Genomic DNA, 14,848 nt, shown 5'->3' on the forward strand with positions numbered 1-14,848 from the left:
AAAAAAAACGGTTTTTTCCATTTTTCTCGCTCATTTTTCGTATTAAAAATTTATAATTCGAGCACAATGTAGCACAAACCTAGCACAAATCAGCACAACTGTCAAAATTAATAAATTCGAAAAGTGGGGGGCTAACTTCATACAGGCTACGAGTGGCCAGCTACAAATACCGGAATGCACATCTATCCGCGCCCGCGCACGAATCAATGAGCGCTTATGCATTATTCGCGTTTGTGCAAATGCCGCGAGGGCGCCCCGCGATTTATACGCCACCTTGACGTGAGCTTGGCGCAATATAACGTACCCTTGAAGAGTCTAGAGCAAGAACGAGCTGAATCTATAATTCGTAAGATCTATTTCCGGACTATCACGAGCGACGTAATCGCCCGAGAGAGAGAGAGAGACGAGGCGACTGCGGTCAAGTGAAGCCTCTTCCTTGGTCTGTGCTGTAAGTGTGATTACGATCTAAAGAGGGAGAGAGAATCGCTAAATCCGACTTTAGTCGATCTGTTGATGTCACCTGATTTATATACACGCTATATACACGCAGACGTACTATGTGCGATACCTTACATACGTATCCCATTATCTATACACAAGTTTTACAGACCGCGCGAGATATAGGAAGTAGAGTCCCATTCCCAAATTTCGTTTGGAAATTCTGTACTGTATTCGACGCCCCTTACATATGTCCTAATATTTACACACGAATCTTATAAACAAAACATATAGAAAAAAGTTGCTAAGCTTAATTCAAATTTAGAAATTAATAGATAGTAATAGAAATTAATAATTAGTAATAGATATTCAATCACAAATTATTACAACTTATAACGTGCATATAAGTATACTAGTGTGGACACAAATGCATAAGTACACTGATTTGTAGAACAACACACAAGTATTTTAGAGCCGCATAAATGAATGTATGGGTTCGGTCTCTTGACTATCGCTGATACACCCTAGACTTAACATAAAATTGATAGACACGTTATTCTTTTTAAATTTTTTAAACTTTTGCAAGTCGATCAGTAGTGTTTCTTCCATCTTGAGAACTTGTCAACTATTCACTTTCTAATTCCAAAAGTAGCAAAATGAAACCAGATTTTTCTTTATAGTTGTTATCATGCATTTACAAGCATTAATATAGCTAAAGTATCTGTGAATTTTGACTTTTGTTATTGCAGTGACTTCACAAAAATTAGTAGCTGAAATGGCCGCGGCTAGTTTTGATCTTTCTGATAAACGTCACCGCGAGTTTACAGTTATTAATACAGCTAAAATAACTTGCATTTGGACTTTTTTATTAGCTTTTACAGCGTTTTTGCTGTTAAAAGTCTAGCAAAATAATATTTTGCTGTCAAATAGCTTTAATTAAAGTTAGGACGTAATATATTAGCCACATTTTTGCTGCCGCAGCGAATATAGCCAGACTGTGTCACTATGAAGAGAACTGTGCATTTCCTCTCGACTTTGAAATGACGATCTTACAGCGAACTTCAAATTTCAAGCTAAATACGGCTGTGATTCTGTTTTCTAGCGTGGGATCGAATTGCGATAAAAGAGTAAAAACTCGAGATAAGACGGTTCAGAAGATTTTTCTATCTCTCAGCGCGGAAAGAGCATCGGAGACTCACTGTGTCGCTTTCCACTCGAGTAATCTCAACGACGCCTCGATCAACGAACTCGAAGCCGCGAATGAGCACGACTTCTTCGTCGTCGTCGTTGTCGTTGTCGCGCGTCCGCGTTAGCCTCTTATCGTCGCTGCAATAATTTAGGATTTATCGAAAGGTCTTCTTTCTCAAGCGCGGATCGTTGATACAAGCAGCGAGGTCTTACTTTTTTGCGAGACCGATTTCATATAATCCAAATGACAGTACCATTCGGTGCCAATCCACTACTATACTGGGTGTTCCGTGAGAATTTTCTCGTTGCCACCTTCTCAGGTGTAGATCTGTAGGTTTCTCATCTGAGGACGATTCTTTTCCAACGGAACCCCCGTGAAGTGCCGTTCTTCTCACGATTCTCAAGTATTGATGCTATTTAAACTACTAATTCTACTCGCCAGCTCTACATTTCGACACCCTATATTAGTATATTATTTTCGTGCCGATATCGTATCTAAGTAATGTTGCGTTCTCGTAAAAACGTCATGCACTTTCGTCACACTCATTCCCCCGTCAAGTCAAGTCCAGCCGCCTCCGCGAAGAGTGATAATTCAGAGAGATAAGACTCACCTTCGAGGCATCCGGTATCCTCTGGAGCCCAAGACCCTGCACGATGCTCCTGCGGATGATCTCCAGTTCGCCCTCACGTAAGTCGTTCCCCGGCATCATCGGCTCCTGCTCGACGCTGTCCTCGAAGACGACCGAGCGGTCGTTCAGATCGGCCGTGGACGACGATGGAGCGCCCAGCACCGCGTCGCAGAGCAAACTCCTCGCGAGCAGGCCCAACAGAAGAGTCCGTAAGACGAAGCCGAGCCTCGTGGCCGGCAGTCTCCAGCACGTGTCCGTCTTGGTCCGCCTTGGTCGCGATTTGTCAGGCACGAGTCGCGCGATCGTCTCTCCCACAGACGACGGGACCGTCGTGCCGTTGGCTGCCTCCCAGGCGAGGCAGCGCGACCGTTTCACGTATGAAGAATCGGCGACGCCGATCTCGGTCAGCCTGGCGACCGATCCACTCCGATGTGGCGAGGGTTCGCCGATGCCATTACCACTGCCGGCTTCCTCCGAGCGTCCTCCGACGCGTTCCGCGTCGCCGATCGACCCTCGGGCCTCGGTTATCAGCGATCTGCTGTTCGCGCCAGCGTGCCCGGACGTCTTACTTACGGTGCCTTTGGACCAGACGTTCGCCTCGCAAACATCCGCGGTGCCGATGCGCGCCACAGAGAACCGATTGCGACCTTCCCGTTCAGTGTTTACGATCGTAATACTACCTACTGTGCTATGAAGCATCTGACCGGTCTCCGGGATACCGATAGCCGCACCGATGGACCTGCTGCGAGCCGGCTGGGCATCGCCGCTGCGCCAAGTTCGCCGTTCGACGACGCGCCCGTTGGAGCTAGGCCCGGCGCGGATCACGCGGTCGCGAGGCCGTCGTGCGTGAAGAGAGGCGACGACGTCGCTCGCGCAACAAGTGCGCTCGTCACCGGCGATCCTGACGTCCCGACGACGTGGCCCGAATACGCTCGGCGCGTCGAGCACGCGGACGTTCCCCTCGACATTACTATTGCTGACGTCGGATCCCGTTCCGATATCCGCCACCTCGTCGGCGCTCTCGCCTCCTGGGCGATCGGCGTGCCAGGTATTCCTGCGTGGTCGCGTCGTGCCGACGACGACGGCGTCCTGACACCTCCAACGTGCTGAATCGCTCGAGGCGCCGACGATCCCGCCGAAAGGCTTGGTGTGATCAGTAATCTCCGAGATCGATCGATTCCTCGCCGATCTCCTCCTTGCGCATCCTCTTGGCGGGCCGCCGTCGGGCCGGCGCGGATCCTTATCAACGTCGCCGTGGAGCCGGCGATCGCGATCGGCGGCAGCGCTATCGGCGATCGCGCTATTAGCCGCGCTGGATCGCGATACGGCACCACCGACGGCCACTGCTCCTGCTGCTGTTGCCGCTGTCCTCGCCTTCTCCTCCTTGCTGGTCCCCCTTGTGTTGTCACGGGTGTCACGTCGAGGGATTATTGGGAGCTTGCCCATAGCCAGGTACACGATTTCGCGGCCGGTCGGGCGCGACCGGCTACTGTCGGAGCGCGGGCTGCACGTCGGACGTTTCGTGACCCGTTTTCTGCGGTGCCGCGCCGGTCGGTGTCCTTGCTGCGAGGACGACTCGCGAAAGTGTGTTCTGATTACACTCGACAATCAATATCGCGGGTAAACACCGCGGTGAACGTCAGTATCCGCCAAGGGACAACGTACTCTTTCCTGAGGCGCTTGATTCCGCGCGTTCGTCGATTAGAAGCGGAAGATCGTTGTCGTCGTCGATCTCACAAAGTTCCAAGTCACGCAGAGCCCACGCGAAGGAGGTACCGTTCCGCTGGCCTTGTTTTGCTGACGCGCGGCTGAAGTTCCGATGATCGGGAGCGATTCAGCAGCGGGCTGATCGATCGTCGCGGAGCCGGTGTAGCATCCTAAAAGGAACAGTACCCTACGGGACGTGGGAAATCACGCGGGCTGGACGTCCGATTGTGCGGTCTCGCGTCGTGCTTGGCGAAAAACGACGACGACGCGGCGCGGAACGCCGTGATGCTCATTGTAGGAGACGCGGTCGCGGTTGTAATCGCGCGATTATCAATCCGTAAGATCGACCGACGATGTCGCGATTGTTTAATCTCGACTGCTCCGCCGTGGAAGACCGGGAATACGGGGTGATGGTGTTCACTTCTCACGAGTCACTTCTTTTTCTTCTTCTCCTTCGTCTTTGATTCTACGTTTCTCTCTCTCTCCCTTTCTCTCCCTCGTCTACAGGATCGGAGGAGGAAGGAGAGCACGACCCGCTTCGTACGAGTGCCGCGTGTCGACTGTTCGCTGCTATGATATTGCGTGTGCATGTATATATCCAGCGGCTACTCCCGCCTGTCTCTCTCCAAGCTTGCCGCCGCCGCCGCCGCCGCCACCACCGCCGCCACCGCCGCCGCCGCCGCTTCGCGCAGCGCAACAGAGAAGTGAGCGCAGCGTGAGCGCCGAAGGTGTCGCCGAATGGGGTGAATGAATAGAAGCATTTCCCACACGTATCCGTTGGATATCCTGCCTTCGATCGCCGTGATCCCAATTTGTTCTGCTGGTTGGGAGAAATTTATAGAGCATCCGGAGGAGATCGTGTCGAGCGACGATTATAATAAGGGAGCAATATTGATCTTCGGAGGGAATTTCTCACACGCGCCGTTCGATGTTCTCGCGTGCAGAGCGCATGGTTACGCTTTCGCCTCTCTCGTGGAGCAACCTCGCGAAGATGTGACCGATCCCGGATGAGATGTCACATATTTTTCCACACGGCATATCGTACACACACGTCACGTCCTTGGTGGGACGACACTTACGCTTTTATCGTCCAAACTGGTTTGATAAGTAATGGTTTGACGCCCATTTGCTCCAAACAGCGCAAGATATTTCTAGGCCATCCGAAGGGTAATCGCATGGAGTATAACGGTGTCATAAAGATATACAATATTCCGAATAAATTAACGTAATAACGCGAATACTTTCCGAAATCCATGTACGCGCGTATCCACCAAGACGAAGGTTAGGACCGGTTTGATCTCTGTGATATCGATTTGCCTCAAACACGTAGTAGGAGGATATTTGAACACATTCGGGGGGCGTCGCGCGCGAATGATTTACGATGCGTAATTAATCGCCATTCATTGTAACGTACAGTCGTCGAAATCTTACCGCGTCAAAATCCGAGTGTCCTCCGAGTGTTTCGCCGCTGCTCGCTCGAACCGCGCTGCCTCTCGCGATCGCAGAACTGCTCTCCTCGTGTTAATACAGTCGAGTTGAGTAAAGGGCCGCCCTTCTCGGAATTGCGTGCGGCTGCCTGAGGACCGAGCAAGGTAACCGACCGGCAATTCGAGAGGACGATCCGCCATTTCGTTTGGCGCGTAAGAAACACCGCGTTTCTAGAGTCGCGGCGCAGCGGGCCGAAGTGCGCGTCGAGTCGAAAGTCGCCGCGATTGTCGATTTCGCGCGAGCAATACAGGTCTGCTCTTTTTAGCTGAACCAGGCTGCACTTTTTGCCTTTAGAGTGAAGCGAGTGTATTACGGCTGCTTTCCATTTACATGACTTATGTAGACACTTGCGTCAACTCGAGTTAGCTCAAGTCTATAGCTCAAGTCAATATGATAAATGGAAAGCAATTACGATGCGTGCACGCGCGTAAAAGTCGTTTCCCATATGTTCAGATTTCATTCATTAGTCTAATTGAATGTAATTGAATGTAGTTGAATGAAACAACTAAATACAATTATTATTACTATTCTAAGTAAATATTTTAAACAGATTATAATGTACAATATGGATGTTTGTAATAATTTATTGTAATTTATTGTCATATATATATATATATAAAATTTTTTTTAGATTTTTTATTATTTATTATAAGAGATACTACAGTGTGTGACATCGTTCGCGCGTTTCATACTAACCAATAATTTTCTATTAATTTCAATTTCGTACCAATTTGTTACACCGTCGTTGTATAAATCACCGAGATAAAGATAATTTAGTATAACGTTATTACACGATTGAATGATCGATGTGAACGAGGCCATAAAGATTTTTCATATTTATTGCAGCCTGGGACTATTTTTCCTTCGACTCTGTATCGGCAACCAGTTCAACTCTCTCAGTAAACGTAAAGTCAATCGAAATTGATTTGAATCACTGACGTATTGCGACATACATTACAAGGAAAGCAGAAATAGCACGAGAAGTCGACTTGTGTTACCAAATGGAAAGCACCCGACCTAGCGTTGAATGGAAAAGGAACGAAGTTGCAGTGCAGGTGTAGTTCAGCTAAAAAGAACAGGCCTAACGGTTTCACGTCTCTGTTTTGCAACGGACAGCAGCGAGATATGTATACATACATCAACATATGTATACATATATAGCTTGGTAGTTTAGACGCCGCGAATTTCTCTCAGACATCGACTCTCTCAGACTTGAAATGCATGAACGTTCGTGAGTGAATAGAGTCGCATATAGTAGGGTCTGTTCCAGTTGCGCTTTTTACACTTTGTTTCGACACTTGTGCCCCCTCCTCTTTTTCCCTTCAATGTGTAGTACGCATAGCTACGCTAAGGTTAGAAGGCTAAGAAAGAATAGACCGATACGAGCTGATCTATATGTGACGCGCGCGACAAATATCGTGCGAACCTAACCTAACCTTAATACATGCAAATTTAATACATTCATCTCGCGATACACGCAGAATCGCGGCTCCAGCTGCTCGAGAGTTCTGTTACGTCCATATTAGTCTATAGATGGAGGATTGCAACCAGACCGATCGGCTGATCCAAATCTTGATTCTACTTTACTTGATTGCTCCGATTGCAATCTTCAATTCGTAGTCGGATACGGGAATTACGCGCGCCGTTCCACGAAGAAGAGCATTGAAGTTTTTCTTTCTTTTCCTTCTTTCTTTCAATATGTGACTCCAGACTTCTAATAAGGCAATGTCCCAACGCCACTCTACGATAATTGGATGACAAAGTTTAAAGTTTAAATTTCCTTTTTGGAAATGATCCAAAGTATATCCCAATAATCAAGTTACGTCCGAACAATTTCGAATACGTCCTAAGGTCCGAATCAGACTAGCGATTGCTGATTGACAATTGGCGATTGACGATTAGTTTTCAACTAATTAAAGCAAAGTAACTACTAATTGGTTAAACATCAATCGCCAATTATCAATTGGCAGTCTGATTCGGGCTTTAGTCCCGGATCCTGATTCTCGAAAATATATCGCATACGATATTTAGTGAAAAGCTATAGTATACGTAACATCAACTTTAGTTTTTCATGAAATATCGTATGCGATATATTTTCGAAAATCAGAGGCCCGATCTACAATAGGGGTAGTAAGTTTTAAGCCGTAAGAAATTGACCAATCACAATTGATTATTCCTCTATAATTTGACCGTGATTTGTTAATTTTTTAAGACTTAAAACTTACTACACTGTTGTAGATGGGATTACGTAGCGGCGATTAGACGATAGAACTTAGTATTAAAGTTCAACTTTAATCTCAATTTTGACTCCAGGCTTCTCTTGGAATTCCGTCCCAACGCCACATACACATGTATTGGCATTAAAGTTTTGCTAACCTCTGACATGTCGTGAGATTCGATATCTCGATCGGCATCGATACCCATCGAGATCGAGATCTCTCTGAGCGAGCCTACCGTTGCGCTCGTTCGCCGGCTGGCTTGGCGCGCGTCATGGCGCCTCAGGAGCGCGATACCACGCGCGATTACACGTTGGCGAAGTACAAGGCGATCGAATTCCCCGCGTGCCACTCCCCTGCCGCTCCTCCCCGCGGCCCTTCGCCGTTGAATTCAGCTGCACGTCGCGTCGCTCCGAAGTTTAATTGCGAGGCGTAATCGAGTCTCGACGAGCGACCTTCCGCCGTGATTTATCCGTCCGCTTTCGACGACGGCGCGGGGCTTCGTATTAAGTTACACGCGAGCGCAACGCTGCATTTACTCCGACGAGAGGTATTCTTCTCTCTTTTTTCTTCTTCCTTTTCTTTTTTTCATCAAGAAGCGCCATATATACCTGAGTCGCGCAAGGGAAAGGGAACGCTCGTGATCGCGGCTGACGAGACTAGCGCGATTTCAAGAGACTTTGTATTTGCAGGTTATGAGTGAGCGAGTGCGATTCCTGAAAAGAAATGCTCAAACGGGCGAAACGGAGGAGCGTTAAGGAAATCGCGTTCCAGACGCGGTGAGAGAACGTATATGTGTTCACTCACCCACGCGTTTATATTACTTTCTATGATTACGCAATGTATGTTATGTAAAAATCGATTCTTTATAATGCTAAGCTCTGGAAGATAAGAAAGAGGTTATTTTACATATTGTGTGTGTGTATCCTTCGAGAAACTAAGAAATTATATTACATCGACTTTATCCACAACGATAAAGGAAAGGATATTGTGATTTTGCATACCTGTAAGGGGTTAACGGCGCGTTTTAAGAACGTATTGCCCGTATAGTCCTTGCAAAAAGTATCTGAAAATTAGAAATTAGAAAATTTGAAATACTGACATTACATTTTTATAGTTTATTCACCTTAGTTTATATTATTTCTGACTTTTAAATTTTTAATTTCTGAACCACAATATGAAACATTACATATAGTACTTTGAATACCTTGAAAAGTACATGTATAAAAAGTTGAGATTTTTGTCATTATTTTTTAATTGCATCTTTACTAAAGATAGCAATATCATTTATTCTCATAATGACATGATTTAAAATGCCTTCAAGTAGTAGCGTGACATTAAACGACGCATTAATGAAGTATCATTGACGCCAGAGATTCATGTCATTTGTACGTCATTAGAAGGTCATTTGACGTCATCATGTGTGCTGGGCTTACATTTAAAATAACTTTTGATTCAGAATAAATGTCTTATATTAGATATCAAATTGTTAACGAGAGCACTTTTAGATATAATATAAATTAATCTTCAATTTCCTCTAAAAATTCTTTAAAATTTTTCATAATTTCTGAGCTATAAAAATCTTAATGGCGCAAAGGCGCGGGCACTTGGGCGATGATTTATCGATGATGATGCAGTTAGGAAGAGAATGTTGACGATTAAAGTTGGAAAATCGCATCACTACGTACTGTCATATATCAGTCTAACGTGTGTGTCCTCAGCGCCACGGAATAGGCATTATATATCCGCATCGACTTTTATGTGACCTCTGATTAGTGCAATCGCATAACCTCGCGCCTTCGATTTTCTCGTTTAGCGTTCCACTTAGTCTTTCTTCCGGTGATAACGAACGACATGTCGCAGTCGTCGTGGCTTTCGTCAGGTTCCATCGTCTATCCGCGACAGCCGCCGTGTACTATTAACCACGAGGCGCGCGAGGAAGAAATAAGTTTTTAGAAATAGCGCTTTTAGCGATTTTATGCGCGGGGCATGTGCGCTAAATGTAACTCGAAATGAAATCTGGGTCGGGAAAAGTTAATTCGAGCCTTTGCCCCTACAAAGAATCACGTCCCACTTCTCTGGCTCGCCCGGGTATATTCGGCTGTCACATTTTTATCAGGAAGGAAAGTAAAAAAGGAGTAGAAAGTGGAAAGTACTTAATACAAGAGCGAGACTAGAGTCTATTTCAATGGAAAGTGTTTTCGCAGATATTTGAAGAGCACCAAAGTATTTGATAGCGTCGAAAAATTTGACGCTTTACAGCCGATCAGTTCCCTGCAAAGAAATGACCGATACAGAGGAGCAGCAAATTTCTAAGCGACTCCTGTGAGCTTTGGCGCGTACAGCTCGTACAGTACGTCCAGGTTGTTAATCATCGGCAGAGTCAGCAGGAAAATCGAGCGTACGTGGACGGATACTCGTCTATCGATCGGCGCGTGAATACGTGACGATTCGGGCTTTACGCGCGTCCTCATCGTTAAGGTGGAAATTCGCACGTACACACACGTGACGCAAACGTGGGTGTCGGTACCTGGCATTCTCCACCTTCTCGCGAGCAGCACACGATTGGACGAAATGAAAGCGTGACCGCGACGGAATCCCTGAATGAAGTCACCTCTCGGAAATCGTCGATCGATTTCGAGGAAACTATACAGTCGCACGTGCAAGCTCCTCACCTTTTTTCGCGGAAGACGAGAGAGAGTCGCGTGATGATCCTTTAATCTCGGGACATTAGCGAGATAGCGGGATGTCGCGAGAAGTGAAAGGACAATCGTAGATACGCGGAATCACCCCCGGTAGTAAAATCGCGGACGTGAAAAGTTAATCAGTGATCGGCGCTCTCTCTCTCTCTCTCTCTCTCTCCCTCTCTCTCTCTTTCTCTCTCTCTTCCCCGAATTAATTTGTCCCGTATTAATTTCGCTCTTACGCGACGGAGAATGTAAAATTTATAACAATTCTCCGAGATACATTGTCCATTATGGATAACAGGCTGTGCGAGGGACCGAAACGCGCGTGTCTTCCTTCCAGGTAATCGGGATACGATGGTGCATAAAGCCGGTTTCACACAGTTTCAGGTAAGAATCGTAAATCAATACCGCGCGGCCGCGCTTCGATGAAATATTGAGAAGTCTCAGACGGAGTGCCTTTTCCAAAATGTCGCGGTTGCGCGAAGGAAAGTGTGGCGTGTCAGCGGATTTTGATGTTTCTAAATTTTCTCCTGACTCTCGACGAGACCCGACGAGACGACTAATCGAAGTCTAGTCGTCGCGTGTGTCGCGTGCATTTCTGATTCATCGTAATTTAGCCTAATAAGGTCCTAAATTCGTCAGCCAGAAAATCCCCAATTTTAATCTCCAATCTCTCTTAATCTCGAGTCAAAAGCAGAGAAAATGTAGGTTGAATTAATTATGACAATGACATAAGTAAAATATAATAATAACAAAATTATTATAGAATTTTGTAACCAAGAAATGGATGTAGACATTCTACAGTACTTTATAGTCCTTTCATTTCGTATGTGCTATTAAAAAATTCCTATGTTGCTAGAAAAATTTACTATGTTCCTTGGCAAGGTAGACCTTACTGACAGTCTATTTTTACACTACTAGAAATATAGTAAAATTGAAAAGAATTTTTATGAAAAAAGAAAAAAACTATAATATTCTCTCTGTATGTGAATCAAATTCGGTTCTGAAGAACCAAAAATCTTGTTTGCCTCAGCCAAAACGCACTTAGTTATGCCATCGTCACGTTAAGATAAAAATACCAAGTACCTGGACACGTACTCAATCTTGAATATTCTTACTGTTTCGTACCTTTAAGTACGAATATGTAAACTTTCACCATATATTAAAATCTACATATATGAAATACATACATGTATTCTATATTGAGAGTTTAAATATTCATACTAAAAAATCAAAGCGATAAAATTATCCAAGATTATAAGTACATGCATCTGGATGAATTCTTTACTTTAACTCACCGATTTTTCCTTCTTCTCGCGGGGGACACGACATCGTAATCAAAATTACAATAACAAAGCTTCATATCAGCAAGAATGACACAGATATCTCGTGCACGCGTTACATAGGGTGGCACAACGGTTCGTGCGGTTCGAACCGTGGTGAGAGCGGCCTAAATCGGCAGACGGTGGTCCGGCCGGTGCACGCTCGTAAGGAAGACATCAGGAATGCACGCTCACGACCGGCACCGCCTGTGCACGTGGTGTGCCTGTGTGCGGGTGCGTGCGTATATTGCGTGGGGGTTTTCACAAGCTCGGACCGTGGCCGAAAGGTCTCTCCTACGCGACACGCAGAGTCGGGGGAAGATCCTCGACCGCAAATATGTCATAATTCACCGGTCTCTGGGGCGTACTTACACCCGGTGCACCGGTATGCGATGTACAGCGCGGAGTACAGCGCTTCTCAGAAGTAGCGTAGATGAATACATCTACGTGGGATGGATACATCAGTCGTTGGATAGCACGAATGTTAAAATAATGAACGGTGACCCGGTAGCGTCCGAAAGGTGCGAACGCTTCCGTGGAAGCATTAGCTGATGGAGCCCGAATCCTGTGCTCCGCGACACATTCGTGCGCTCATAATTGTGTACGTTTCGGAATATCTAAGCCGAATGGCCGCGGGGTGTAATTAATATTAGCGCGGCGAAGCGTAACCGCGAAGTGCGAACAATCGGGATATTAATAGATGTGTATGCATATGTATACGAGTCGCCTACGATCGAGTTCCTGGTCGAGTTGGTAAATTGGCGAGCGAAGACCGCGCAAAGAACAAACATAACGTTATTATTAAACGAGGAAACTTGTCAACTCAACAGAAGCAAAACCAGTTTTCAGAGGAAATAAATCCTCGAGTTCAGCTCCGCCGGAGCCTTCAGATTAATAAAAGCGAAAGAGAAAAAATGAGCTGTTACATTTCCATTACGACGGTAATTCGCTGATTCTATGACGCATTTTACGGCGAAACACCCACGGATTCGCGGAACAGGCGGATAATGAGCGTGAAGAGTGATCATGCTCAGGTACATAGACAAAGAACAGCCGCTACGATGTTGCGGGACTGCACTGTCATGCTTCAATTCCCATATTTCCGCATCCTGATTCCGCGTATCCTTCCAACTCTTCTAAATTAAAATACATTATTCGCCGGACCGAAAATCCTCCTACACTTTCCGTTACGAGCGTTATAAAAAAGTTAACGCGGCAGAAGTGGGACATCCTATGCAATTATAATTGAAATAATTCTCATCCCCAAGTGTGACGTATAAAATAGTCACCTTAACATATATATATATATATATATATATATATATATATATATATATATATATATATATTTCTCCCTCTGAATATGTCAAAGAAATTATATGTAGAAAATAACGATCGTACTGCATTGTAATATATTTACGTAAATCTAAGGAACATAGTTTTTCTCTCCTTGTATTAAGAGGACGTTATATTCCGTAAAAAAGAAGTATTAATAATTCTAAAAATTAAAAAAGGCATTAACCCTAGAATCCTAAACATCCTAGAATCATTCTAGAATCCTAAAATGTTACGTAAACCCTAAACATAGATAATCCCAAACCCCTAACAAACTTTACCTAGAGCGTTTTCATACTTGCTCATAACTTCTTACTAAAAATGAGTTGATCATGAGTTGTGAGTAAAAAAAGTTGATCAAAATTCAACATTTGTTTTTCAAATGTAGAAAACATCGAGGAATATGGACCTATTAATCGTGGACCTATCTTCGTAATTAAATAATGTTGAAAAAAGATAATAAAAGATATATGTTTGTAAAAACGATAACGTTTAAACAGTTGGTCTGGATAAATATTACCCATGTTTTAGGGTTCTAAGGTTAATGTTGAGAGGAAATATAACGGACATCAGGAAATCGTTAAAGTGCATCTCACCGGTTAAGCACAAGTGCCAAAGTTGTAGTCAGATATCAGTTTCGATCTCCACTTTGTTAATATCGCGGAACACGGACTTCACCTGTCGCGCTATCTCTTCATCGTTGTATTCTACCTCACCGAGCGAAAAGGACTCAGAAACGATTATCTTGAATTCTCCGGAATGGTGGACAAAGACGCGCCGCGCGGCCAGAAAGAAAAAGAAGTTCGTTTTCCTGCGAAACGTTCTTTAAGTCGCGGTACCGTTAAGCGTAGAAAGTGGAAGCAAATTATTGCGAATTACTCGCGACCGTAAATTAGCACCAGTGTCGCAGATATGGTTCGCAGATTTGTATCTTGTCTCCTCGAAACTGTGTACTTTTTCGAATTTTCTTGTCACATATTCCGGGTCCTTTTATTTTTTTTCTCGCCAATTATCGAAGGAACTGTTTCGCAGTCCCCTCTTATTTCACAAGAAATAACGCTGTGGCTAAGAAATAACTTCTGTCGATGTGGCAACATTCTGCGAAACAATATTGTTTGAAAACTGTACGATTTACATTTATGGCGCAATATACTTTAAGAAACGTTCAACAACCGATGCGTTGATGTAACATTTATTAATCGTGTCACGTTGATATGAATTATCATTTCTGCAGAGTGCTCATTCATATGATTTCGCGACGTTCCCTGTTATCCCACCGACCTGGCTGCGAGATTCTGGGAATTCGATTTGACTCCTAATTAATTACAAATTTCCCCGTCCCAAGAACTTCGTTTCACCAATTTCAACTTTCTCCGCAACGTAACCGTGAGTTACGCTCCCGCATACCCTCGTTCCGTGAACTCTGCCCCACCGATTTCCGCAAACTGCTGTTCCTACGACGGGACTGCAGCTTCTAGCCGGCTGACATCCGCCGCGCTGCACCTCGTTGCGCTCGAGGCGCGACCTTCCACGAGGGTTGACTATCTTGGAGGTCGCGGACAGGAAAGGACAGGGAGGGAAAGAGAGAAAGAAGGCAGAGAGAGGAAGCATCGAGCGAGTACCGTGCGGGTCTCAGTCACAGGGTCGCGTGGGCGTTCGTGTACATGTGTGTGTCGTACGTTGTATGTTCGTTACACCCGCGCGACGTTTCCCAGAAGTCGCGATCGCTTACGAGGTAAAGGTAAGGTTGCATGATTCACGAGCTACGTGACCTACAGCGTTCCCCCATTCTCTCTCTCTCTCTCTCTCTCTCTCTCTCTCTCTCTCTCTCTCTCTCT

General features: G+C 45.3%; 2 protein-coding genes across 2 annotated transcripts in view; one reads left to right on the forward strand and one right to left on the reverse strand.

Moving 5' to 3' along the window:
- Positions 1-7,545, reverse strand: part of LOC116840731 — a 49,976-nt gene extending 42,431 nt beyond the window's left edge. Inside the window, exons 1-2 of the mRNA XM_032807835.1 lie at positions 5,394-7,545; positions 2,238-4,779 (exon numbers count right to left, since the gene is read on the reverse strand). Coding sequence (XP_032663726.1) covers positions 2,238-3,701 — 1,464 coding nt within the window. The 5' untranslated portion in view covers positions 3,702-4,779; positions 5,394-7,545. The remainder of the gene's footprint in view (positions 1-2,237; positions 4,780-5,393) is intronic.
- The window catches only part of LOC116840732 (protein lines), a 119,892-nt gene that overhangs the window by 51,729 nt on the left and 53,315 nt on the right, over positions 1-14,848 (forward strand). The window lies entirely within an intron of this gene.

This window comes from Odontomachus brunneus, unplaced genomic scaffold, assembly GCF_010583005.1.
Source record: "Odontomachus brunneus isolate Ranch 3 - 2012 unplaced genomic scaffold, Obru_v1 Obru_scaffold_011, whole genome shotgun sequence".
Lineage (NCBI taxonomy): Eukaryota > Metazoa > Arthropoda > Insecta > Hymenoptera > Formicidae > Odontomachus > Odontomachus brunneus.